This window comes from Littorina saxatilis, linkage group LG3 (genome assembly GCF_037325665.1).
Source record: "Littorina saxatilis isolate snail1 linkage group LG3, US_GU_Lsax_2.0, whole genome shotgun sequence".
NCBI classification, from domain to species: Eukaryota; Metazoa; Mollusca; class Gastropoda; order Littorinimorpha; family Littorinidae; genus Littorina; species Littorina saxatilis.
The window spans coordinates 50,929,606-50,955,770 of NC_090247.1; the positions used below are offsets into that span (position 1 = coordinate 50,929,606).

The 26,165-nt window shown below is 41.5% G+C and overlaps 2 protein-coding genes across 3 annotated transcripts in view; both read left to right on the forward strand.

Moving 5' to 3' along the window:
• Positions 1-11,479, forward strand: part of LOC138962592 (E3 ubiquitin-protein ligase listerin-like) — a 31,096-nt gene extending 19,617 nt beyond the window's left edge. The window contains exons 19-31 of the mRNA XM_070334464.1: positions 439-575; positions 844-982; positions 1,804-1,948; positions 2,525-2,741; positions 3,000-3,237; positions 4,459-4,542; positions 4,888-5,074; positions 5,536-5,755; positions 7,096-7,225; positions 7,490-7,577; positions 8,092-8,286; positions 8,940-9,107; positions 10,578-11,479. Of these exons, the coding sequence (XP_070190565.1) occupies positions 439-575; positions 844-982; positions 1,804-1,948; positions 2,525-2,741; positions 3,000-3,237; positions 4,459-4,542; positions 4,888-5,074; positions 5,536-5,755; positions 7,096-7,225; positions 7,490-7,577; positions 8,092-8,286; positions 8,940-9,107; positions 10,578-10,637 (2,008 nt within the window). The 3' untranslated portion in view covers positions 10,638-11,479. The remainder of the gene's footprint in view (positions 1-438; positions 576-843; positions 983-1,803; positions 1,949-2,524; positions 2,742-2,999; positions 3,238-4,458; positions 4,543-4,887; positions 5,075-5,535; positions 5,756-7,095; positions 7,226-7,489; positions 7,578-8,091; positions 8,287-8,939; positions 9,108-10,577) is intronic.
• Positions 11,480-17,128: 5,649 nt separating this feature from the next.
• LOC138962594 (uncharacterized) lies at positions 17,129-21,826 on the forward strand. 2 transcript variants are annotated; one of them, XM_070334467.1, is made up of 3 exons: positions 17,129-17,225; positions 18,042-18,316; positions 19,618-21,826. In XM_070334467.1, exons 2-3 carry the CDS (start codon positions 18,068-18,070, stop codon positions 21,481-21,483), a joined length of 2,115 nt encoding a protein of 704 aa, XP_070190568.1. In that variant the 5' UTR covers positions 17,129-17,225; positions 18,042-18,067; the 3' UTR covers positions 21,484-21,826. The 2 variants fall into 2 exon arrangements, with proteins under 2 accessions (XP_070190568.1, XP_070190569.1); XM_070334468.1 differs by lacking the exon at positions 17,129-17,225 and adding an exon at positions 17,317-17,334.
• Positions 21,827-26,165: the final 4,339 nt, after the last annotated feature.

The window sequence follows — 26,165 nt, forward strand, 5'->3', positions numbered from 1 at the left end:
GGGCCGGGGCAGACACAGGTCAACTTTGTTGTCGTTGTTACTGTGCTTGTGACTGACGCTTGATGTTTGATATTGATTCTGTTGTTAATGTTAGTGTATATATTTTGAATGATGTCATTCAATTTATTTGAATTTTTGTATAGCTGCGTATGTTGGGTGTGCTTGGCTAGAGTGAATGGAGTGAAAACCGCGTCTGTCAAAAGAATTCCCAAACTTGGGCAATAAAATACTCTGTATCTGTATTCTGTATCTGATGTTGTGTGGGAATATACATAATGTGCTTATCGGTGTGTGTAACTTTGTTATGCTATGTGATTTCAAGTCTGCATGATATATATATGTCTACTTGTCTCTGTGCGTGCCATTCTGTTAGCGTCTTTCTTGCTATCTTTGTGATTGTTAGTGTCAGTAATTGAACACTTTTGCTTTTTCTTGCAGTGAAAAGGTGGACAGCATGGAAAACTGTGTCGAAGTGTTGGTACCTTACCTGCCTCTGTGGAAAGTATTGGAAGTCTTTCGACTACAGGCAGCAGTTCTGACAAGCATCAATGCTGACACTCTGCCTACAGCTATCTGTGAGTTGAAAAAATAGAAAACCTACAAAGGGTACTTATTAAATGGTTATTCGGGTAAAAAGACATGATCACCAGGCTTTTTTGGGGGTAACGTTTGAATTGTACAAACAACATGTACAACAGACAATATCTCAAGCAGCAAAGAAAGGGTGAACAAAGTGAAAGTGGAAATGACTTTATCTGTATATGATAGGGATTTTTTTCACAGTTGTTAGTTGTTCTTTTTATTAATACATACACATCTTTTTTGTCCCTTGCATTTTTTCAGCTTGTCTACGTGTGATGGGAGCTTGCATGACAAAGGACTCTAGTGCTATTGCCACAGACTGTGATGATCTGTTGAAAGTCAGCATCGACAGCCTGAAGACTATGAGAGATGAACACACTGACTTGTTCCTGTTTTCATGGTGAGACTCCCCTTTTATTTCCAGTTGATTTACTGTATTGATCTGGTAATGGCATAACCTTTGTTATACTGTCGAAACCTGTCTTTAGCGACCACCCAAGGGTCCGAAGGGACCCTAAAGAAAGGTGAATAATATAGAAAAAACACAACACTTTTCAGGGATTCTTTTGGGTGGTCGTTGTGGGCAGCTGGTCATTATTGAGAGGTAGTCGCGAGGGTAGGTTCCACTGCAGTACGACAAACAAGAACAAACAACATCAGCCAAAGGAGGAGCAGGTGGATGAAAACAAAGCATGTAGAGTATGTGTGTTTTTATTGAAGTCTACATCGGTGTCTACCGGCACGGTTGGCCTAGTGGTAAGGCGTCCGCCCCGTGATCGGGAGGTCGTGGGTTCGAACCCCGGCCGTGTCATACCTAAGACTTTAAAATTGGCAATCTAGTGGCTGCTCCGCCTGGCATCTGGCATTATGGGGTTAGTGCTAGGACTGGTTGGTCCGGTGTCAGAATAATGTGACTGGGTGAGACATGAAGCCTGTGCTGTGACTTCTGTCTTGTGTGTGGCGCATGTTATATGTCAAAGCAGCACCACCCTGATATGGCCCTTTGTGGTCGGCTGGGCGTTAAGCAAACAAACAAACAAACAAACATCGGTGTCTCTCAGGACTTTGATTTTAGATCTTATATATATATATATATATATTTTCAGAAAAGAGTGGCACAATTATTTCTGAAGAAAAGTTTTCCTTATTTGACATTACAGGGCGGTTTTTGCTTTGTTTGTTTGACCCTTTAGCAGCTAATGTCTTTCCGTTCTTTTTCAGCAATGTCGTGGAGGAGCCACTGTGGCGAGTTGCGTTCAACGTGTCGGCTATGCAGTTCCTGACAACAGTTGCCAATGCAGAGTCGTGCACTTTGACCCCTGACATTTGGGATTTCATATTGTGCTCAGCGGTGTCCTGGATTGAGGTCAGTATTTTGATTGCACTTTGGACTGCTTAGCCATTGAGTACAAAAGTGTTGCTGGTTGTTTTGAGAACTGTTTGATGATATAACGCAGTTGTACTTTTTTTTACATTTTTTAACATCATTTACATTAGTTAGGATGTAAACTCAGTTGCACTTTTTTGCAATGTTGTTAACATTCTTTACATTAGTGTCCATGCAGCTTACTGTGAACGCCTTCAAAGCCTTCTACCTGAAAAGCTCTTTTTTGAGAGAAAAAAACCCACCAACACATCTCCACATGTTCTGCAGAATGCATTATCCTCCTCATTAAGGGATGGACTCAGATGGCCTTGGAAGGTCTGTGTTAGTCTAGAAAGAAAAGTACTTATATAACAGCTGTCTGCATGACTGTCTTATAGGATGATCCTTTTGTCTTCACATACTGCACCATACTTGACTTGTTGCCTAACCCCAGGGGGTTAGCGGGATCACCCACAAAGAAGTCCAAAAGATTTAATTACATTTCGGTATGTGGATAGCTAAGGAAGACTATTTGACATCCGTCAATCATGGAAAAAAGGTTGTTTTGCGTTTCAGAGTCTGAACAGTTCGAAAGTTTCTCTGGCCTCACCCACAAGCGTGCAGACGTTCTGCATGGCCGCTTGTCAGCTGTTGGCGTCTGTGGCTCTGACTATTCAGCAGCGACTGCCAGTGAACCGTGACGTCTACCCGCCCAACCTGGAGACGGAATGGAAGGAGTTCTTTGCTGAAGGAATCTACGCCTTCCTCTTCCCTCTCTTTGTTAGACTTTTGGGTAGGTTGTTCGATAAGTGTGCATAGTTTCCACAACATTTTCTTCTGTTATTTTTGTTGTTGTTGTTGTTTTGTGGGGGGGTTGATGGAGGTTACCCTGAAGACAGAGGCTTACATGTGAATGCGAATCACTAAAACATTGAAAGCTAGAATGGTCAGAATGTTGTTCACGTAATTTGCTACACCTAAGTTGTGCGAATGGGTTTTTGGGTTTGTTACTGCTTTTCTCATATTTCACTGTAGTCGGTTGTGTCCACAGATGAGCTGAAGGGATCCAAAACGGGGGAGACAGAGGTGATCCTGAGAGCTGTGGGATCCGCCATGACCCAGTGTCCCCAGGACCGCGTGCTAGCGCACAATCTGCCACTGAAGCTCATGGCCAGCGACGACACCTCCCCCCTCCCTGACTCCATCCAGACCGTCCTCAATTACCTGTGTCCTGCCCTCACCTGTCCTCTGGCACCTGCACAGGTCACGGCTTTCACCTTGTTGGACAGGTGAGTTTGTAGAGCACAAAACAACAAGTCGCGTAAGGCGAAATAACAACATTTAGTCAAGCTGTCGAACTCACAGAACGAAACGAAACGCACTGCATTTTTTCACCAAGACCGCATACTCGTAGTTTCGTCAGTCCACCGCTCGTGGCAAAGGCAGTGAAATCGACAAGCCAGAATAGTGCGGTAATGGTCGCGCTGAGTAGGATAACACGCTTTTCTGTATCTGTATTCTTTTTAGCGTACTGAGTTTGTTTTTAATCCAAACATATATGTATATGTTTTTGGAATCAGGGACCGACAAGGAATAAGATGAAATTGTTTCTAAATCGATTTCGGACAATCAATTTTTATCATATTTTTCATATTTTTAATTTTCAGAGCTTGTTTGTAATCCAAATATAACGTATGTATATGTTTTTGGAATCAGAAAATGATGCAGAATAAGATGAAATTGTTTTTGGATCGTTTAGAAAAAAAATGTTTTTAATGACAAGTTTCCGATTTTTAATGACCAAATTCATTAATTATTTTTTAAGCCACCAAGCTGAAATGCAATACCAAAGTCCGGCCTTCGTCGAAGATTGCTTTGCCAAAATTTCAATCAATTTGATTGAAAAATGAGGGTGTGACAGTGCCGCCTCAACTTTTACAAAAAGCCGGATATGACGTCATCAAAGACATTTATCGAAAAAATTAAAAAAACGTCCGGGGATATCATTCCCAGGAACTCTCATGTCAAATTTCATAAAGATCGGTCCAAGAGTTTAGTCTGAATCGCTCTACACACACACACACACACACACACACACACACACACTCACACACAGACACACACAGACAGACAGACACACACACACACACACACACACACACACACACACACACACACACACACACACACCACGACCCTCGTCTCGATTCCCCCTCTATGTTAAAACATTTAGTCAAAACTTGACTAAATGTAAAAAGAAATTTGTTTCCGATGACAAGGCCAAAAACAATAGTCTTTTTTAATTTGTTTTTGTTTTTGACCGAAGTTGTTTTTGTTTTTTTATTTACTTACACAGGTGAATGTGGCTTTTTATTGGTCTTTTTTTTCAGTCTAATTTTCTGTAGGGTCAAACAAAGTTGTAGGGTTGTGAGGAAAAAAGTATCTTGTGCACCTGTACCTGTCTTTTCAGTTGATTATGTAGTCATCAAGAGGCACTTGCCATGTTTCAGAATCATACCACTGTTACCAACCTACCACAAGGAACCAGAGGCTGCTGAAGGTGCTAGCAGTAGCAACACTGACACAGAATCAAGGTGAAATATTTTCTTCTTTCCTTTTTGATAACAGATGTTATGTTTGAATTTACATTTGATTTTCTATCTGAGCCCTTTTCTTTCTGCTAGATAAAGATGCAGGAGGAACATGCAAAACAGAATGATATGCCGGCATTTGAAAGGTTGCTCAACCAAAATTGAATAGCACTTTAAAAATCTGCCTGTGAATTTTGACCATGTTTCTTAGCGTGTTCAGGGGAACACCAAGACGGTTATCTTTGCAATTTTCTTTCTTGAAATTGAAATTGTTATGGGAAAAATCGCCACGAGTTGCCAATTTCACCAATTTCAATTGTTCTTGTTGCTTCTGTTTTGAATATTCAGGCCTCCCCCAGCAATGCTGATGAAAGTGATAGAAGACTGTGCCACTGCCATGGATGTGGTTCTCTCCCCTGTTGACATGGGAACCACTGTCGCCATGGCACCAGGCACTGAGGAATACCAGTTTGCCCTGGGATACCTGTTGGCATGGCAACTGATGCTGCGTCTTTTCCACAGTGCTGGCTCCAAGGTATGATGTCCATCACATGCAAATTCAGTTTGTTATGTTTGTGTTTACCAAAACATAGTCATACTGACTAGTGGTATAGTGACACCCCCCCCCCCCCCTTGTCAGGCCTTCCCCCATTTAAGATCTTGTTTTATTTTCAGATTTTCTGTACATAACCTCTGTAAATTTACCTCCATTTTAAGAATCCGTCCTTTTTTATGACCTGATTTTCTTGAATATTCGGAGGACTTACAATGATGGTTCTTCTGTAAACACACGTGATACACGAACAGAGTGCCTTATTCATCCCATGCACTTTTGTTTGTGAATGTGCAATTGTATGCATTCTCTTTCTCCTGAAAAGGTGAGATTCTGTTTTTCCAATAAGCTAACGTCCTTCCTTGAAATGTTCTTTTTTGTGTGTGATTGTTTGTTTTTCTTCAAGTGAAACACCCACACTACTTCTCTGAATTTTTGTTTAGGGACGAGCAGAGTACGCCGCCTACCTCAAAGACCACTCCAACGTCCAGCGTCTCTTGACTCACCTGTTCCGACTCATGCCGGCCACACCTGTTTCTGGCCCATCAGCCACATCGCCGCTCAAATCTGCAGGCCCAGGGTCACCACTCAAACCACTCTCACCAGAGCCTAGTGGTTCTGATTCTTGGTTTGAGTCGTCTGTCATGCCTTTGTCAGCTGAAGGTAAGGAGAAGTTTTGCTGCTTTTGTTATACAGTGGTACCTCTGTCTAACGACTTTGAAAATGTAACCGAAATTCGGTCGTTATATGGAGGGGTCGTAACATGGAGGATTAGTTTATGTCCGGGTCCGTCAATGATCCGGAATGACATGGGCGTTTTGATTGATGCCGCCCACAAAGTAATGTTATTTAACTTATTCTTTCCTTAAACGATTATGGTAAACAGTTTTCTATTGAATTATTTACCCACATATAGTATTCTTGCTTGTTTAATCAAGCCCCGTAACTACTCGTGGGTTCAGGTTTACAAATAGATACACTGATGTCGAACGAAAGCATGCGGTCCAAAAGCATGCAGTGATGCACATCGATCTCGATACCAGATACTAATCATAGTCATACGATACACCGATTTCAGGCTTTCCCTATTTTAAGAGCTTGCTTTTACACATTTTCTATTTGCCCTTGTAAATCTGCCTCCATTTTAACCCCTTCACTGCCACAGTATAACAGCATTTTGGTATTGCTGTGCGCCAGGGCAAATTTCGCTTTCTTCGGTAGGTTCACTAATCTGTTCACTGCTCAATCATTTATTGAGATATCTCTTAGATCTTTGGCATGTGGTTTGCTTACACCCTTGGCTATTATGTGATAACATGATCATTGGACTTTGTTTGTGATTGTTATAGTAAAAATCGATATAATGAGCATTTTTGTCAAAAATTACCGTTTCCAAACTTTCACACACACACTGCAGCACGTAAAACCGCAGGAAACACAGCTAAAACTGGTGTCAAACATCAGGTACTCACATTACAGCCCATAACAGTATTCTTCTGTGTGGTAATCCATAAATCACTTCTTGTAGAGCTTCCAGAACACTGTATCATTTCAAAACATGTCTACGAGTTGATGTCCGACTTTCGGCCGCCATTTTGAATCTTATAGATCGGAAAAAACTTCTAAAAAAGTTTTTACCATGTGGTACTAACTTATCTGAACGGTCAATGGTAAAGAACTGTGTTTAAACCCCTACAAGAAGTTGGACAGTGGTTACCTCCCATTTAGTTTTCACAAATGTCCTGAAAGGTGCTGATATAAATGCCACGTACCTAGTATGTATATGGGCGTATGATAAACCAAACATGACCACGTACCTAGTACGTGCTGGGCAGTGAAGGGGTTAAGACCTTGCTTTTACACATTTTCTATTAGCCCTTGTAAATCTGCCTCCATTTTAAGACCTAAAGCTGGATAGACCTAATTTTTTCAATATTTGAGTCCTAAAAGGGGGTTTCACTGTACACAGAATAGTGACATAGTGCTACCTGTTCTGCCCACAGGTGTTGGCCAGCGGGAGGACATACAGCGTGCATCATGCTACGTGTACCTGCACTGTCTGGAGGTCATACCTGTCCTGGTGCGACAGTGGTGGAAAGATCAGGACAGGAAATCTGCTGCTTATGTTGACAAGTGAGTAGTACCTGGAAAATCTGAGAACATAGGTGACTGATTTTGTTTGTTTCAAAATCCCAGTCTAAAGAAAAGTGACTGGTGTTGTGAAATGATTCCATTCAAAAGGGGCATGTGTGTGTGTGTGTGTGTGTGTGTGTGTGTACACGCAAACATGTATGTGTGTGTGCATGCATACATGCATGTGACATCGTGTGTGAATTTCACAGTTGAGTTAGTACATTTTATTTGTTTGCTCTGATGATTCTTCTTTCTCTTTTTCAGGTTCACCACCAAGTATGTCAGTCCGCAACTCATCAAGTCAGAAATGCAGTCTGTCAACAGCTCAGAATCAGCTATCCCTGACCTTTTGGTGAGTATACAGCTATTTTGTAGAAACTGGTCATGAGTAAAAAGCATGAAACCTAGCTTCCACAGTGGTAAGTAAAACTTAAGCAAGTACAATGTAGCTGACCATCTTTAGTATCAGGTCTGTCAGGCGAAGTTCTCACACACTATTTCTTCTCTGTTGTGTATGCATTTCCCTGGAGAGGAGAAGAATGTAAGTCTTCTGGACATAATTTAGTGCGTGTGTGTGTAGGAAGAAAGTTTGCCAGTCTATCTTTTTGAGCACGACTGTTGTCTCAGTAATGCTGATACAGTCAAATCTGCCCTGGCAACCACCTGTCCATAACGACCACCTGTCCATAACGACCACATGTCCATAACGACCACCCAAAAGGATCCTCGATGAGATGTTTTGATTATTTCACATTTTCAACGACCACTTTTGGTTGACTCCTTGGGAGATCGTTTTACACAGGTTCAACTGTACAGTCTGTTTCCTACTGAATGATGAGAGTCACATCTTCCGCTTTGAACCACAGGTGAAGGCCAACAGCATCACAAGACAGGTGACGGCATCCTACACCACAGATGAGCTGAAGGCTGAGATCCAAATCACGCTACCGGAGAGCTATCCTTTGGGCGAAATCTCTGTGGACGCACAGAGACACGCTGTGGTCAAGCAGGCGCAGTGGGAACGCATGTTGCTGCAGATGACCATCTTTCTTCAGCATCAGGTACGTAAAGGCCTTCCTTAACAAGAGTCCGAAGTTGACTTCACAACAATTCAGTGCCAAAGCTTCGTGCGGCCAGCTTGTGAAGTAGACATTGCAAAGTTAACTTTGCCCAAGTCATATCAGACTAAAAGATGATGGATTCCCATGGTCCTTTTTTTTATTTTTTTTTTATTGTCTTGAGGGAGGGAACTTGAGACAATAATATAATGAATGGAAGATGTTTAATTTTTGACTTTCGACAAAGCCTTTTAGACAGTTTTAGCTTATTTATGTATGTCCCATACTTTTAATTTTTGTCAGATAAGCTCCAGTTTATTGGTGTTCTTCACTTTGAAATTTTGTTAGCAAAGCTTGAGAACTATTAATGATCCATACTTATTTGAACTTCAGACAGAATCTCACAGAAGCAGTATTTTATTTTAACAAGAAGAAAGAAAAGTTTAGGGGGAGGGGCTATATTCTTCCTGATTTGAAAAACAGAAGAAATGTAGGTTTGTCTAGGAAAGTTATAAATGGCAAAAATGAAAGTAGAAAGTACAGGAGCATACTGCAAACTTTGATGACAGTGAAGAGTTATACCTTTGAAAAGATAACCTCTTTTCTTAACTGTTTTCAAGTGAACACATGCATTCACACGATTTCTTTCTTGGCAGAATGGAACCATCATGGAAGGCCTCAGGCTATGGAAGCGAAACATTGATAAGAGAATTGAGGGTGTCGAAGAATGTTTCATTTGCTATGCTGTCATCCATGCTTCAAACTACGAGCTCCCCATGGTTCCGTGCAAAACTTGCAAGAAGAAATTCCACAAAGCTTGCTTGGTGAGTCTAGCTATTGTTTCATTGAAAATTAATGTTTTTAACACAATCTACATGCAACCTGTCACTTGTGTTACCCTGTTAAATCAAATTCTAAGCTTTATAAGCCCTTGGAATAGAAGTCACATCAGAAATTATCACAGTTACCACACTCTTGGGACCAGCCCAAAGTGTTCCTACATTGTAGGTGTCCTCACATGACAGGGACCTTTAGGGCAAGAGACATTTTCCGGAAATAACTTTGTCTTAATGTTGTGGTCTATTTATGACTTTCCGGGGCTACGAGGTTGAAAAGATAGGGATTAAAATCATGTACAGAATTCGGTACAGCAAACGCTACCCGAAACCCCACCTATACGGCGTGTATGACCTTGAGAGCTTCAGTCAACGCTTACATTTTGCAGGGATAACATCCGGTTTGCTCTCTCAAGACTGATCATATTTTATCTTCAAGAGAGATCAAGGGAAAAAAATAAATGCCCCGGCGAAGATTCGAACTCTCGACCTTGAGACTTCGTGTCTGATGTCCTAACCACTAGGCTACTACGCCAATTGAGAAAAAGAAGGAAAAACATTGATATGAATTCATGTTATGTTATTCTTGAAGCAGCATGATTTATATCTCTATCCGCCCACTGTTCAGAAATGAATACATGTATAACTTCTTCTTTGATGTCTGCTTTCAACTGCACAGAGCTTTGGAGAGATTCAATTACTGTTCTTGTCATTTTTCTTGCATGTTGTAAATAGAGATATCGCAGCTATTTGCACGGCGCGAATGTCATGTAGCATGACGGTGTAAACATGTACTGCGATTCCGTGAAACATGTTTGCAAATAAAGGCAAATTTGAATGGCAATTTTTACGTACGTTTTTGTACCGCATGAATGGTAATTCAAGCGTAGAATGATATAAAAAATTTAAAAAAATTCTATCTTTGACAACACTGTTGGAGTGGCCTAGCGGTCAAGACATCGGACCCGACATTTCAAGGCCCCGAGGCCATGAGTTCGAATCCCTGCCAAGTCGTTTATTTTTTCTCCTCGATCCTTCTTGACAAGTATGCTTAGCTATGAGAGAGCAAACCGGATGTTACCACTGCAAAATTCAAGCGTTGACTGAAGCTCTCAAGGTCATACACGCCGTATAGATGGGGTTTCGGGTACCGTTTGCTGTACAGAATTTTGTACATGATTTTCAGCCCTATCTTTCCAAACTCGTAGCCCCGGATAGTCATAAATAGACCACAGCTTTAAGTGGTGTAGTAGAATTAGAGCCCCTTTTACTACGTCAAGCTTTTCAAAGCAAGTACCACACTGCCACTCAGCTTTAACCTGACATCGGGACGAACAACTAAGTCTGTTTAGTTTTAAGCAGTAGCTAATGTTTAGACAAAATGCTGTTAGTAATAACATCTTTCTTGGCATTTTGATATTGACATTTTTAAGCCAATCTCTGCTTTTCTCTTTTCAGTACAAGTGGCTGAACTCGAGTCAGAACGCCACATGTCCTCTGTGTCGCAGTATATTCTGATTTGTCATCATCACCTTTGGTCCCATCTTCTCTGCTGTGGAGTTGTTGCATGGAATTGGGAGATTTCCCTTCAACTTATAATCAAATGGCGGTTACATACAGAATGTATATATGAGAACTATAAAAATTGAGACTTTCAAACAGATTTCTGCATGTGAACTGCAGGGTATCTTTGCTAATTAACAAACCTTTAAACATAGCATGTGAACGGATAATTTTACAAGAGGTGAGAACGACTACACACTGGGTGAGATCTCCGCAGGAATACAATATGTACCTCAGTAATGTTCAATTACTTTCACATGCATGATATACGATTGCACAGTTAGTAGAACAGTGGGGCCCCCTTTTTAAGACCCCCTGATTTAAGACTATATTTTAAAGACCCTCTTTTCTAAGATTTTCTGTTCATTGCCTTTGTTAAGTTACCCTCATTTTAACTCAAGACCTGATTTTCTCAACAACAAAAAAAAGTTACGTCTAGAAGTGGGGTTCCACTGTATCAGATTTAGCTAGAAAGGAGTAAAATAAGTTCTTCTCTTGTCATAAAGCTTAGAGCAGAAGTTTTCAGAACATTTTTCTTTTTTGTGTGCGTATTTTTATTTTGTAAAGCAGACTGGATATAATTTCTAAACAGAGAATTGTTTTGGATACTTCTTTGAGGCTTCTGCAATTGTAAACTTGTTGAATGTCAACCTGGAAAATTCCAAACCTTACTGATAGTTCATGAGTTATTGTGATTAGGAAATGATTGCTAATGCACTGAATACTATTTACATTTATGCTTCTCTGGGGTCAGTTATTTCTGTCATGTGAATAAATAGGAACCACACAGAAAGACAGCCAGTGTGTGTGTGTGAGAAATAGAGAGAGCGAACAAATGTGAATTTGTGCTAAATATATCGACAAACATCACAAATGAAAGTAAAATTGAATCTATTTATTCAAATACAAACTCTTTCACACATTTCAGATCACACATGTACAAAATATGTCTGACAACATCACACAATAAACCAGCTCAATGTTATTTTCATAATGAACAAACTTCAAACCAGCTTGCAACTATAATCTACTTGAAATGATTTAACGCTTATTAGTCACCACAATTTTGCAAACATACCATTTGGCATGAAAATAAATGACACTTGAGATGATACATTTTCATTCAAGCCAGCGTATTCACACAATCTCTCACACAAACTACTCTCTCATCAAATAATAACACATTTTGGGATGCAGTTCTTGTTTGTGTAGTCTTCCAGTCCCAGTTGATTTTTTTCAGCAACAGAATCAGTGAATCGGTGAATGTGTACTCGAATGAAACAAAGACAAAATCAGATTGTATGCTCTTGAGCCTCAAAAGCTATGATCTGTGTATCTGCAGAACAATAAAAAGCCACATCTAATTTGTAAACTACACTATTTCTGGGGCAAATTTCACTAACTAGCCTTCTAACAATAAAGATGTACAACAGAGACAAAATCAGCTCATATTCAAAACAGATGAAAGTTCATGATGTGCAAAACTCCGCTCAAAATTTATTATGACTTAGACCAGATCTCCACCAGCAAATACATGACCTACTCTAATTTTGTGATAAAGAAAATAAACTTTCATCCTGAGGTTGTATAAACATACATGTGCATGATACCATTTATTATTTATAACCCTCCCAACATGAACCTGAAAACAACAAAAAAACACTTAAAGAAACTAGATGATGCTAACAAGGCAGTCAACCTATACATTCCGACACCGGCTCACTTCCTGCATACAGCCTATCAATTCATTATCTGTCACTATTTTGACAAAATGGTATACCTTTCTCTTCCTTTTTATATTTAGTCAAGTTTTGACTAAATATTTTAACATCGAGGGGGAATCGAAACGAGGGTCGTGGTGTATGTGCGTGTGTGCGTGTGTGTGTGTGTCTGTGTGTGTGTCTGTGTGTGTGTGTGTGTGTGTAGAGCGATTCAGACTAAACTACTGGACCGATCTTTATGAAATTTGACATGAGAGTTCCTGGGTATGAAATCCCCGAACGTTTTTTTCATTTTTTTGATAAATGTCTTTGATGACGTCATATCCGGCTTTTCGTGAAAGTTGAGGCGGCACTGTCACGCCCTCATTTTTCAACCAAATTGGTTGAAATTTTGGTCAAGTACTCTTCGACGAAGCCCGGGGTTCGGTATTGCATTTCAGCTTGGTGGCTTAAAAATTAATTAATGACTTTGGTCATTAAAAATCTGAAAATTGTAAAAAAAAATAAAAATTTATAAAACGATCCAAATTTACGTTTATCTTATTCTCCATCATTTGCTGATTCCAAAAACATATCAATATGTTATATTTGGATTAAAAACAAGCTCTGAAAATTAAATATATAAAAATTATTATCAAATTTTTTTTTTCGAAATCAATTTAAAAACACTTTCATCGTATTCCTTGTCGGTTCCTGATTCCAAAAATATATAGATATGATATGTTTGGATTAAAAACACGCTCAGAAAGTTAAAACGAAGAGAGGTACAGAAAAGCGTGCTATCCTTCTTAGCGCAACGAATACCCCGCTCTTCTTGTCAATTCCACGGGCACTGCCTTTGCCACGGGCGGTGGAGTGACGATGCTACGAGTATACGGTCTTGCTGCGTTCAGTTTCATTCTGTGAGTTCGACAGCTACTTGACTAAATATTGTATTTTCGCCTTACGCGACTTGTTTTTCTTTATTTGGTGTTTAACGTCGTTTTCAACCACGAAGGTTATATCGCGACGGGGAAAGGGGGGAGATGGGATAGAGCCACTTGTCAATTGTTTCTTGTTCACAAAAGCACTAATGAAAAATTTGCTCCAGGGGCTTGCAACGTAGTACAATATATGACCTTACTGGGAGAATGCAAGTTTCCAGTACAAAGGACTTAACATTTCTTACATACTGCTTGACTAAAACTCTTTACAAACATTGACTATATTCTATACAAGAAACACTCAAGGGTAAAAGGAGAAACAGAATCCGTTAGTCGCCTCTTACGACATGCTGGGGAGCATCGGGTAAATTCTTCCCCCTAACCCGCGGGGGGTTTCTCTTCTCTTTTTCTTCATTCTCATACACATGATGATACAGTGGAACCAGTCTAAAACGACCATCCAAAGCTTCAGCAAACAGTGGTCGATATAGACATGTGGTTGCTATGGAAAGGTGAATTATATAGACGAAAATCTTATCTAGGATCCTTCAGAGTGGTCGCTGTAGGCAGGTGGTCTCTTTTGAGAGGTGGCCGCAAGGGCAGGTTTGACTGTACCCGTGATGAAAGGACGCCATTGGAAGCTGCAAAAAGTATCCCTTCACTGCAGGTGTCTGTTCATGACAAGTATATTTTGGTAAAGTCATAGGGACTACAGAATGTGTCCTTTCATGGGAAGAGTCCTCTGGAGGACCCAACACAGTACGTACCCCTGAACTGAGTCGAGACGAATTCATAAACAATCAAGTCACTTCAGTCACCACTGGGTGGACGAGTGGTAACGCACTTGAGCTCGGAAGCGAGAGGTTGCGAGTTCGACCCTGGGTCAGGGCGTTAGCAATTTTCTCCCCCCTTTCCTAACCTAGGTGGTGGGTTCAAGTGCTATTCTTTCGGATGAGACGAAAAACCGAAGTCCCTTCGTGTACACTACATTGGGGTGTGCACGTTAAAGATCCCACGATTGACAAAAGGGTCTTTCCTGGCAAAATTGTATAGGCATAGATAAAAATGTCCACCAAAATACCCGTGTGACTTGGAATAATAGGCCGTGAAAAGTAGGATATGCGCCGAAATGGCTGCGATCTGCTGGCCGATGTGAATGCGTGATGTATTGTGCAAAAAAAATCCATCTCACACGGCATAAATAAATCCCTGCGCCTTGAATATGTGCGCGGTATAAATTGTATAAAAAAATTTTTTTTTTAATTTAATAAAAAAATCCCTGCGCTTAGAACTGTACCCACGGAATACGCGCGATATAAGCCTCATACTGATTGATTGATTGATTGACTGATTGACCACTAACCTCCCTTTCTGTGCCCCTATCCCCACTTTTTAATATTTTTTTTTAGACCTTGCACACATTTCATAATGTTCATCCAACTCTTCATTGCATCCTGTGGCGTTCTTTCTGCAGACGTGAACTGTAAACTCGTGACACCAAATTCCAGGAGTCCATGTATCGGTCCATGCACATCGCTATACATTTCTGAAACAAAGCAAACGAGTGAAAACAATGAAGAATGTAAAGTTCTGCTAAGAAATTTATACTGAAAAACTATAGCCCTTCCTGTCAACATTATCTCAAATTATAATTTGACACCACATTTTTCTGTCATTATAATCAAGTGCGCTTTGTTATTTATCTCGTTTGAAATGCTGGATTACCAAACATGTACCAAGATCTGCTTTTTGGCTTGCATCATTGTATCACATGATAAGAAACTTTAAAGTGTATACACAACTGTTTTAGATACTTCGGACTTCTCAACAGTCTGTCCATGCAGGCATGTCTGTACTGAGGACACAAGAAAATATTACCAAGCACTGTTAGAAATAATCCACATGAGATAATCAGACCCCCCGCGGGTTAGGGGAAAGAATTTACCCGATGCTCCCCAGCATGTCGTAAGAGGCGACTAACGGATTCTGTTTCTCCTTTTACCCCTGTTAAGTGTTTCTTGTATAGAATATAGTCAATGTTTGTAAAGATTTTAGTCAAGCAGTATGTAAAAAATGTTAAGTCCTTTGTTCTGGAAACTTGCATTCTCCCAGTAAGGTCATATATTGTACTACGTTGCAAGCCCCTGGAGCAATTTTTTTATTAGTGCTTTTGTGAACAAGAAACAATTAACAAGTGGCTCTATCCCATCCCCCCCCTTTCCCCATCGCGATATAACCTTGAACGGTTGAAAACGACGTAAAACACCAAATAAAGAAAGAAAGAGAGATAATCAGTGAAAAAAAAAAAACTATATTAGTATTACTTGTAATAATTAATCAATTCAACACATCTTACCTGCTCTGAGTTGTCAAGGGCAGTGCCAGGCTTGTAAATGCATTTCTTGTAGCACTTCTCTGACATTTTCTGCAAAATAAATGGAAATCCAATCACAAAAAGGCTATGGCAAACGCCTCATTTTTAGCTGATGAGCCAAACTGAGCTCAACTAATGCTTAACTATATGCAGTGATGGCGCTAGTATTTGTTCAAACCGGTACGCAAACTTTTATGATGCAAACAGTCCAGAAAAAACCGGTGGGCTCGTCATTGGAATAGTACAACTCAGAGTACTGGTTTTATTGTTCTACCAGCGAAAAAACCCTGTAGTTCTAAACATCAACCGGTAGGTCATACCGGCAGCCATTTTTATTCCGGTATTTTCTCATTTCAACCGGTAAAATACCGCTAATTACCGGTTAACGCCAATACTGTATATGTTAAAAATAAGGCTTACGTTCAGTTCAAATGAACCCCTAAATAGTAGAACTCGGAGTGTATACAGTGGTCAGAATCTTGTATACATTCCGGCATTACCTTCCGGAAGGAAGGAACGCTTCACTTTCGATTCATGGTATCAATGTACGCTGGGAACAAACACAGACAAAAACAAACACGAAACTGATGCTTCACGGCAGTTTATTGTCGGAGATTGGAATTATCGACCCAGAAACGGTTGTATTGAGGTCTAACAAATGACGTCTCACAACGTGCGCGGTCGTCCTTGGCGGTCAAGAAAGCCGCCGCGATCATTGCGCAGACGACACTTCTAGACCGCCAGTATTTTTTGTGCGCATCACGTGCTCCACATAAAAAGGCCGGAAACGAAGCAATTGGGAAACCTGGATACTATGTGAATGTACTTATTTGCTAACCCTCGACACTCCAAAAAAGAAATAGCGGAAGTCCATACGTCAGACTGATTTTTCATTGGCTACTTTCTAACGAGTTGTTAGGGGGAATTTCATTGGCTTCAGATTTATTACAGAGCTTTTCATTGTCGGAGTGTATACAGACCCATCGATCCTGTATACACTCCGAGTGCGTATAGCTTTTAGAAAGCAGACCATCGCAATCATTGCTTTATCCACTAGAAATCACAGTTATAAGGCGACGTTCTGTCTCCACAAACGCTACATAGCTACATAGTTGTCAAGCAAAGCAGACGAAGACAAATACAAGGAAACTTGTGGAACTGCGAGTTTGACTTTGAGATGACTTGTGCTGTCTGCTATTTGGCTTATGCAAGAACTGAATCTTAACCGTTTACCGACCTGTAAAAGTTCTTGGGCGTTCGCGAGTGCGATCTGTTGTTTTACTTGACCCATTAGGTGCTCCTTGTCGGCTGCGCCCATTTTTCCTCCCGGTGGTGGAGCATCGAAATCCATTTTTGACCGTTTGAAGCTGCGTCTTCTGCTACCACCCGCACGTGTGGAAAGGAAACGCCTTGAGTTACCTCGCTTGAAGTCGATCTGCGGTAAATAGACACTTCCGTCTGTTCGCCTTCCTTCAAGGCTCCGGAGCAAGATTTGCGTGCGTTTGAAAAGTTTCGGTGCAATTGGGTAAATATTACTGAAAACAAGACATTAGCTTGGGAAAAACACGAACACCTAGTTTTTTGTGTAGCAAACAAATAAATCCACAACACGTAGACCTCAGTCTTGATGTTAGGTGAACCTTGTTTTATATTCGCTGAAAATCCTGACACTGACGGTTCATATTTTTCATCGTGATCCATTTTATCATTGGCCGTTTATCATTTAAATGGTAGCATATTACTATTAGCGCCAAATGTGTGTTTAAAAAATTACAAAGAGCATATACTGATGTATGCCATTGTATTTGTAAATTCATAACTCACATTCAGATTCACAATCCAGTGGGATTCTTTACTGTTTAATCTTTACTCAAGTCACTTACAAAACTAATATATCAAAGCAAAGAATAGTGCTTGTGAAATTAATTGACGGATTGATCCCAAAATGTAAACTTTAAAGCATAAATAATTAATTTGATCAAGAAAATAGCTCCCACGGTTGTCTCCCTTTTTAATTTTTAAGTCGCATATGTAGGATCAACATGGTTGGGCCGTCGTTTTCCTCCTAAACCCCTTGTAGGAGATACGCATCCCAACATTTCATTCTGTAACTTGAATGGTAACTAAACCTTTTATACTTATAAGTGTCTGGGGGGGATGGGCCATGAATTTGAACTCGCCTGAAACTGTTTCAGTGTAGGTAATTTGTACCCACGGCACCGGGCAGGTGTTTATTTAAGGTACAACCCTGCGGCTGCCCTGTGTACTGTAACTCAAGCTTTTTACTTATAGTACTTGTCTGTTATAACAATTTATTTGAATCATTTTGATCTGATTTCAGGCCTTTATATGCAGTGACGAACAGCCATGCCTCTCTTGCATGGAAAGGGCAACCTGCAACATGCATGCGCAAAGTGCAGTGAATATTGTCAAGGATGGGAGGGGGTTTTCTGTGATGTCTGTGGGAACTGGCACCATGTGAAATGTGAACAGCTGGAGATTCAGATTCTGCAGGCCTTCAAAGAACTCCCCGAAGTGCCGTACATCTGCAAATCCTGCCGCTCGGACGAGAGAGGCAGTTTCAGCTATGACGGGTCCATTAGTCGTTTGCACAAGGTATATATACATGTATCTAAGTTATAGAAATAAAGCAATGGGACGAAACTTACAAAATCAGTAAATCTAACAGTAATGATAACTTAAAGGGACTGTGCAGGGGTCACACTACAGGATTGCTGAAGCAACAATTTTTCTTTTGTCGCAGATTATGATATAAACAGTCAAAAGCTTATTTTACACAGCTTTCTCACAGATGCCTTCACATACCTTTAGTGTTTCCAGCGAAACGAAACTGTATGTGGTTTTCCAGTTCGCATCTCCCACCAAAATGTAATTAACATTTCCCGCGAAGACGTTCTGGGGCTCAACGCTATGTGCAGTTTGCCAAAATGGGCCCACATACCATCTTTTACAACCGGCACGGTTGGCCTAGTGGTAAGGCGTCCGCCCCGTGATCGGGAGGTCGTGGGTTCGAAACCCGCCCGGGTCATACCTAAGACTTTAAAATTGGCAATCTAGTGGCTGCTCCGCCTGGCGTCTGGCATTATGGGGTTAGTGCTAGGACTGGTTGGTCCGGTGTCAGAATAATGTGACTGGGTGAGACATGAAGCCTGTGCTGCGACTTCTGTCTTATGTGTGGCGCACGTTATATGTCAAAGCAGCACCGCCCTGATATGGCCCTTCGTGGTCGGCTGGGCGTTAAGCAAACAAACAAACAAACCATCTTTTACAATTTTCTTTCGTAATCACACACAAAGTACCCAAAACAGAAAAAATTCTCCCTCTCGCCAAGACTAATAGACTTCCATGTAGGCTTTGACGTAATTAATAAATGCGCTGGACCTGATGTGAACCTGGTCGAGGGTGACTCTTGCCTGCCCCGATGGCACTTAGTCCAAAGTTAATTCGTAAAAATATTGTAGTTTTTGACTCCTTGCATGAAAGTCAATGAAACTTGGTATATATTTTCAAACAGATAGCTGCCTGGGGCATGACTGAAAACCCTAGGGGCTCTGTGCAAATGGTTGACTACTGACTGAACAGATTTTGTTAGATGTTTTGCCACTGCTAGTCTACAGTTTTGCACTCAATCATATTTTTGTTACTGTTAGGACTAAGTGAGATGTGATGACTTCTTAACAGTTTTTATATAATGCAGTGTCTCACTTTTTAGCTTGCACAAGATTTTGTCCCCCTCCACTACCACTGACATCGACGGAATAAAATTGTGATTGAAGCTCAGTATCTATCTTTCTGGCCCCTCTCTCTCTTTCTTTCTCTCTGAAAAGACAACCATCTGGTGGGGAAAGTAATAGTGTGAGTCACTAATTGGTTTTTTTTTTCTTTCTTCTCTCTAGGCTGCCAAGCAAGGCATAGAAAAGCTGTACATTTATGTGGAGAGAGAACGGCTCTTCATGAAGGAGGATCTGGCCTACCACAACGTAAGGGTTCCCAAGTACTCCTCTGACGTCCAAGCTCAGGCACTCCTCCAGGAGTATTGCCCATCACAGAAGAAAAATGCTGCCAAGGTCACCAAGGACAACAACAGTCTCTTCTCTGCAGTCTCCGTGGCTCTGGGTGGCAACGAAAAACTCGCCAAAGAGTTGCGTGTTCGCTGCTGCATCGAGATGGTGGTGCACGAATCTTTCTACAAATGGCAAGATAACTACGAACAGCTGACTAAATGTGCGCCTGATTATATGGAGAGTTGTCTCAACTGCGCCACCCCGGATGAAGACTCATGTGTTTGGACAATGTCTGCACTCGCATCTGTCGTGAGGAGGCACATCGAGTCCATTTATCCTGCTGTCAATGGCAAAATGGACCGTGCTATCAGCATTCTCAACAGGGTGTTTGTCCCCCGCAACAAGATCGATTCCGGAGAAAACCTCAAGATATTCTGGAGCAGCTCCAAGAAGACCACCATCACACCAGGGTCATGGGTGCCAGACATGTTTGTGCCACTGGTGGACATGCCCATCGTGCCGTTGTCTCCCACAGTCATGTCGCCATTCAACACACCCTCCAGAGTCTCTGGGCGCATGCGAAAACCCACTGCTAAGGTCATGGCCATAACCAGCCCCAGAGAAAAGAATCAGATGAAAGTGGTGGTGGAGAACACTGACCCAGGGTCTGAGGATGAACTGCATGACGGTGATGACTCTGACTTTGAAATGCCTTCTAGTTTCACGCTTGAGCCCGCTGACAATGAAGAAGCCTACATGAACAAGTATCACATGGAGAACATCGACATCAACTGGATGGACAAGTTCACCGTGGTGGCAAAGGGAGGCAACCCGTTGACTGGAACAGCATTCCTGTCTGCCCAGGAGATATTCAACGTGTTGACCACAGAAACAGAGATTCTCCCAAACATCCCTGCAGGCAAAAAGGAAGATGTGTACTACGTTGTGGACAACAGCCGAAACATGCGCTACAAGCATCGCCGTAACTACTTCCAGGATGATTGCGGTCGGTACAACCAGAAGAGCGGCACCACCTGCAAGTCCTACTACCTGCTTACTGCTGACAACATGCTGCAGCCGATGATCAAGCACGGGGACAAGTACTGCAGGGAAAGCAAGAGAGTTCCTGCTTCAACTGGGGTGTCGCCTCGAGGGAGAGGTCGCCCTCCTGGTCGAGGCCGAGGCCGTGGGAGGGGAGCCAGCGAGCAGAAAGTCACCAAGTGGATTCCCATGGAACCCCAGCCGGATGAGGACAAGATCATCATTCTCCACCGCTACTACTCCCAGCTGGAGATCGACCCCACCTACAAGCGACGCATTTCATGGTTCATCAACCTGCCCGAGAGGCTGGAGAAGGGCCACAGTGTTTTTTTGGCTGAATATCTCACCAAGCCGGTGCCAGGGCTGCAGCTACCCTTGAACAGGAAAAGGCAGCATACTACCACCATGACCAAAGCAGCAGAGAGAAAGTCAACAACAGATGCTGGCAGCGATGACGAGATGACGGACCCACCTGCAAAAAAGAAAAGGATGGATGGTGATGCAACAGAAACCCTGTCAACGGAACCAGATGCCGGCGAAGCAGAAGAGCAGCCTGAGAATCCGCCAGCTCAGGATACTTCTCCCAGTCAAGATGAGAATCAGAAATCGCATACGTTGGAGCAGGATGATGGAAAAGGAGCTGAGGGTAGCAAAACAGGGCAAAAAGCTACAACTATGGAAGACACGGGCGAAGCTCAAACTGCCGAGGAGAGTTAGATAATGTGTTGAAGTAGATCCGTCAACGCGGAGTCTGACTGTAATAGTGGTGGCAAACTGGCATTCACCAGTACAAGTTCGTTGTTTGAAGCAAATGCCATGATTTAATTTTCTGTTCCATTTTAATAATTGTAAATGAAAGATGTGTTGCTTTATAATCATTTTGGGCAGCTTTTCTGTGTACTCTGCACGTCTAGTTACATGCTGTAATTAATGTTATACATTTTCTGTGAGTTTGACAGAAGTACTGGATATCAGAATTATTGTTCAAACTATTCCCAGAAGACTTTTCATTACTTTGCTTGCTTTGACTTTGAGTAGTAAACTAAATTCACTACTCGTATCTTGATTTTTGCTTCTCATTGTAGTTCTGTGTCTGTAAGTGTGTACCATTCCGGATTTGCTTATCTGTTGTGAAAGTGTGTGTTTGTGTGCCTATGTGTGTGTGTGAAGTGATCCTGTGAAAGAAAGGATTTTTTAAAAAAAAATTTCTCCTTTCCACAAATAGCATATTAATATTACAAAGTACAGAAAAAATGTGCTTGTTCTTCTAATTAATGTACATCAAGATAATTATATTTATTATACTTGTTTAGCAGGTTATGTTGTGCATGTCTGGGGTTTGGAAATGTATTTAGTGTCTCTGTTTATGTGTGTGGTGATTGCTCACTTCAAAAAGAAACAACAAGCTTGTGAATTCCCTACCAGTAATACAGACAAGCGTAAAGAGGTGAACCATAGGTCAAACAAAGTATGGCGAAAAGCAGTAACAAAAGCACCTGCAAAATACATTTTACAGAAAAAGACAAACGACGAACAAAGAAAGGATTTCAATCAAAGGAGGCAGAGCGCTATTCAAACAAAGGGATGTAAGTGCTCTGAATACATACGACATGTGCTTCAAGACTACGTGGGACTGGAAGTTATGCGAAAATTGAAACCAGAAGATTGGTTCCGCACAACTGTCACCTACTCTTGATGTGCATGTTTTACGCATTTAGAATTAGAGTGATTATGTTCCTTTGTTTCTCAGATGTGAAAAAAAAGTACAAGCGATCGAGTGCACATTTTGGCATTTTTAGCAGCGCTCTCATTATAAATTTATATTTTGTTGCTTCAACAACCAAGAGCAGCTGCTGATACTTCAAAATTTCTTTTTCATACTCTTCACTGGCAGTTGCAGGGGAATCAAAGAAGGATTCTCGTCTATGCAGAGGGCCTACCGCAGAAATGTGGTTTTCTCTTTTGCATAGAAGCTTGAGAGTTCTCTGTTTTATGCCAAGAGACTGCCTGATGAGAGCTTCTCAGCTCGAAACCGGTAGCAGTCTTGGCTAAACAAAAACGGACCTTTTCAGGTTCAGCACTCTATGAGAATGCCCTTAAATGCACTTCGGTGACTTCTCAATCCTTTGAGGTTGTAGAACTCTCCTCGGGTTATTCTTGTTCAGTGTTGCAATCGGCTCCGAAAGGGTTTGATTCTCCAGTAGGCTGTCTGTGAAGAGTTCTTTCTAGATCTAATTCTTACCCCCTCCCCCCACCTCTTCCATTACCTCTAGTGTGCTCCCTGCTTTCAAAATTCCTTGTTGGAATGTAGGCGGTGGAGACACACACAGAGTAAAGGATGATCTCCCTTGCTCATGACGTAATTTCTATGCATTCTCGCTCTTGACGTCATTCTATATTTAACTTTTCTTTAAAAGTACAAGCGATCGAGTGCACATTTTGGCATTTTTAGCAGCGCTCTCATTATAAATTTATATTTTGTTGCTTCAACAACCAAGAGCAGCTGCTGATACTTCAAAATTTCTTTTTCATACTCTTCACTGGCAGTTGCAGGGGAATCAAAGAAGAATTCTCGTCTATGCAGAGGGCCTACCGCAGAAATGTGGTTTTCTCTTTTGCATAGAAGCTTGAGAGTTCTTCTCAGTTTTATGCCAAGAGACTGCCTGATGAGAGCTTCTCAGCTCGAAACCGGTAGCAGTCTTGGCTAAACAAAAACGGACCTTTTCAGGTTCAGCACTCTATGAGAATGCCCTTAAATGCACTTCGGTGACTTCTCAATCCTTTGAGGTTGTAGAACTCTCCTCGGGTTATTCTTGTTCAGTGTTGCAATCGGCTCCGAAAGGGTTTGATTCTCCAGTAGGCTGTCTGTGAAGAGTTCTTTCTAGATCTAATTCTTACCCCCTCCCCCCACCTCTTCCATTACCTCTAGTGTGCTCCCTGCTTTCAAAATTCCTTGTTGGAATGTAGGCGGTGGAGACACACACAGAGTAAAGGATGATCTCCCTTGCTCATGACGTAATTTCTATGCATTCTCGCTCTTGACGTCATTCTATATTTAACTTTTCTTTAAAAGTACAAGCGATCGAGTGCACATTTTGGCATTTTTAGCAGCGCTCTCATTATAAATTTATATATATATATATATCAATAATTCCTGATCTGCACGCATTTTCCACTAGCTTTGCTTGTCTGAGAGAGACAGTGCGGAAGGCGAGAAAGTTTTGCGAGGGCAGTGTGAACAACCGTGTTTGTTCGGAATGGGATGTTTACCATCTGGAAAGTGCCAAGCAGGTGGCAAGTGATACAGTGGAACCCCCCTTTTAAGACCCCCTCCTTTTTAAGACCTTGTTTTCTCAGACTTTCTGTTCATAACCTCTGTAAAATGACCCCCATTTTAAGACTCCCTCCTTTTTAAGACCTGATTTTCTCAGATGTTTGGAGGTCTTAAAATGGGGGTTCCACTGTAGCCAGATTGCAAGCTTGATCCATAGGTGTGAACACAGCTTTAGTCTGCAGGTACTTCCAAACATTTGATTCAGTCAGACATGTATTTGATTCCCTGCAACACTATAGTTAAACCTGCTCTGGCGACCACCTCTTGGTAACGACCACCTGCCCATTACAACCAATCTAGAGAAACGCTGACAAGGTTCTTTCCTATATAATTTACCTTTCCGTAACAACCACCTGTCTATGAGGACCATCGTTAGTTAGTCCCTTGAAAGGTCGTTATAGACAGGTTTGACTGTACTGATAGAGTGGCAAGTCTTGAAGTAAACAGACAATTGCACGTTTTTTTAAAATATGTTTACATCTAGAGTGATGAGGCGGTATTGACTTCTTCCTTCCACCTTGAAGATTCAGGGTTCGCTTCCCAGCTGCCCTAGTGTGTAAGGGTGGAGATTTTCCAATCTTCCCGGTTAAATTATGTGCAGACCTGCTAGTGCCTTATTCCCCTGTTTGTGTACACTCTGACTCTAGAAAAGTACACACTGAACAGATCATGTAATCCATGTTAGCGTTTGCTGGAAAATACATAACATGCATCCCCTGAAAACGGAATAACTGCCTGAAAATGGTAAAACCTCATTTCAAGATCATTACACACTGAACAGATCATGTTATCCATGCCAGTTTATGCTAGAAAATACCAAAATACATAACACGCATGCCTGGTAAACAGTAATAAATTATAATGGTAAAACCTCATTTGTAAAAAAAACATCAGCCCACAAACAGAAAAGGAAGAATCGAAAACCAAGAAAGAGGGCCCCAAAGGGTTTAAAATCGTGATCGTGATTGGCGTTTTTTGACCTTTCTGTGACCGTGATTGCCGAAATTTCCATTTCTGTGATCGTGATGGGACTTTGCCCGTGATCCGTGATGACAACAAAATCATGTCTCGTGATCGTGATCGTCATTTGCTTTCGTGATCGTGATGGGCATTATTGCAAAGCATTTTATTTTCAACGTACATTTTTTACAGCTGTATCACTCTATGATCCTCTATTCGTCAAGGAGCCAATCCCGATTGAAGGGAAGCAACAACACATTCAGAAATATGATTTTGACAGCGATTGCTTCCCTTTAAGAGAACCAATCACACACAAAAAAAAGAGATCCAATCAGAAGGCAAATTGCTAAAGTCTGCCAAACTTCATCCAATGGAAGGGCCTCGTGCAAAAGTTTTGAGTGCATTCAGTCAAATTCGAATTCGAAGATCAAAAATGGCGTGCAGCAGTACTGTCATCGAACTTCTGTTATATTTTGTGGATTCAAGCCAGACCAAAGCAGGCGGCGAGAATGCCTTCCTTGGTGGAAAGGTCAGGCTACGGGTCGGTCTTTCCGAAGACGAAATATCAAGATATGTTGATCTATGTTGCTCTATGACTGTTCTGAATGTAGGCAAATATCTTGAAATTTGTTCAAGATCTTTGAGTTTGAGTGAGATCATTGACATTGTCGACATTGCCACGTCCGGCTGTCACTCGCTCAGTGTGACCTCGACTGGCTCGAGATCGAGTCTGCGTGTAGCCAAAACCGAAACTAGAAATGTGTTTTTCATCCCAGCAACGTGGACACGCTAATTGTCGCTTCTTTGCATTAAGCTTGGATTTATTTTAGCGCCTGTAAACTTTAATATCAACAATGGGTTAAATTCAGAAACAATGGCGGGGAGACGTGCCAGTTTGGGTCACTTGATCCTCATGTCAAAGACGATCAAAGTCATGTTCGTTGGGGATTTTGTCAGGCATGCTACTTTTCCGGTAATTGCCGGAAATCCGATAAAGCCGTTTCCAAAATCCGGTAAAGTCAAATTTATTCCGGTGAAGTTGAAACATTTCCGCAAAAACGATCAGTGTGAATATCGCGCAACGCGACCGGGCGCCGGTCTCAAT

Excerpts from the sequence above, each read along its gene's own strand:
- LOC138962594 (XM_070334467.1), top strand. The coding sequence starts at position 18,068 with ATGCCTCTCTTGCATGGAAAGGGCAACCTGCAACATGCATGCGCAAAG. Across the intron at positions 18,317-19,617 it reads CCATTAGTCGTTTGCACAAG|GCTGCCAAGCAAGGCATAGA; the intron begins GTATATATACAT and ends TCTTCTCTCTAG.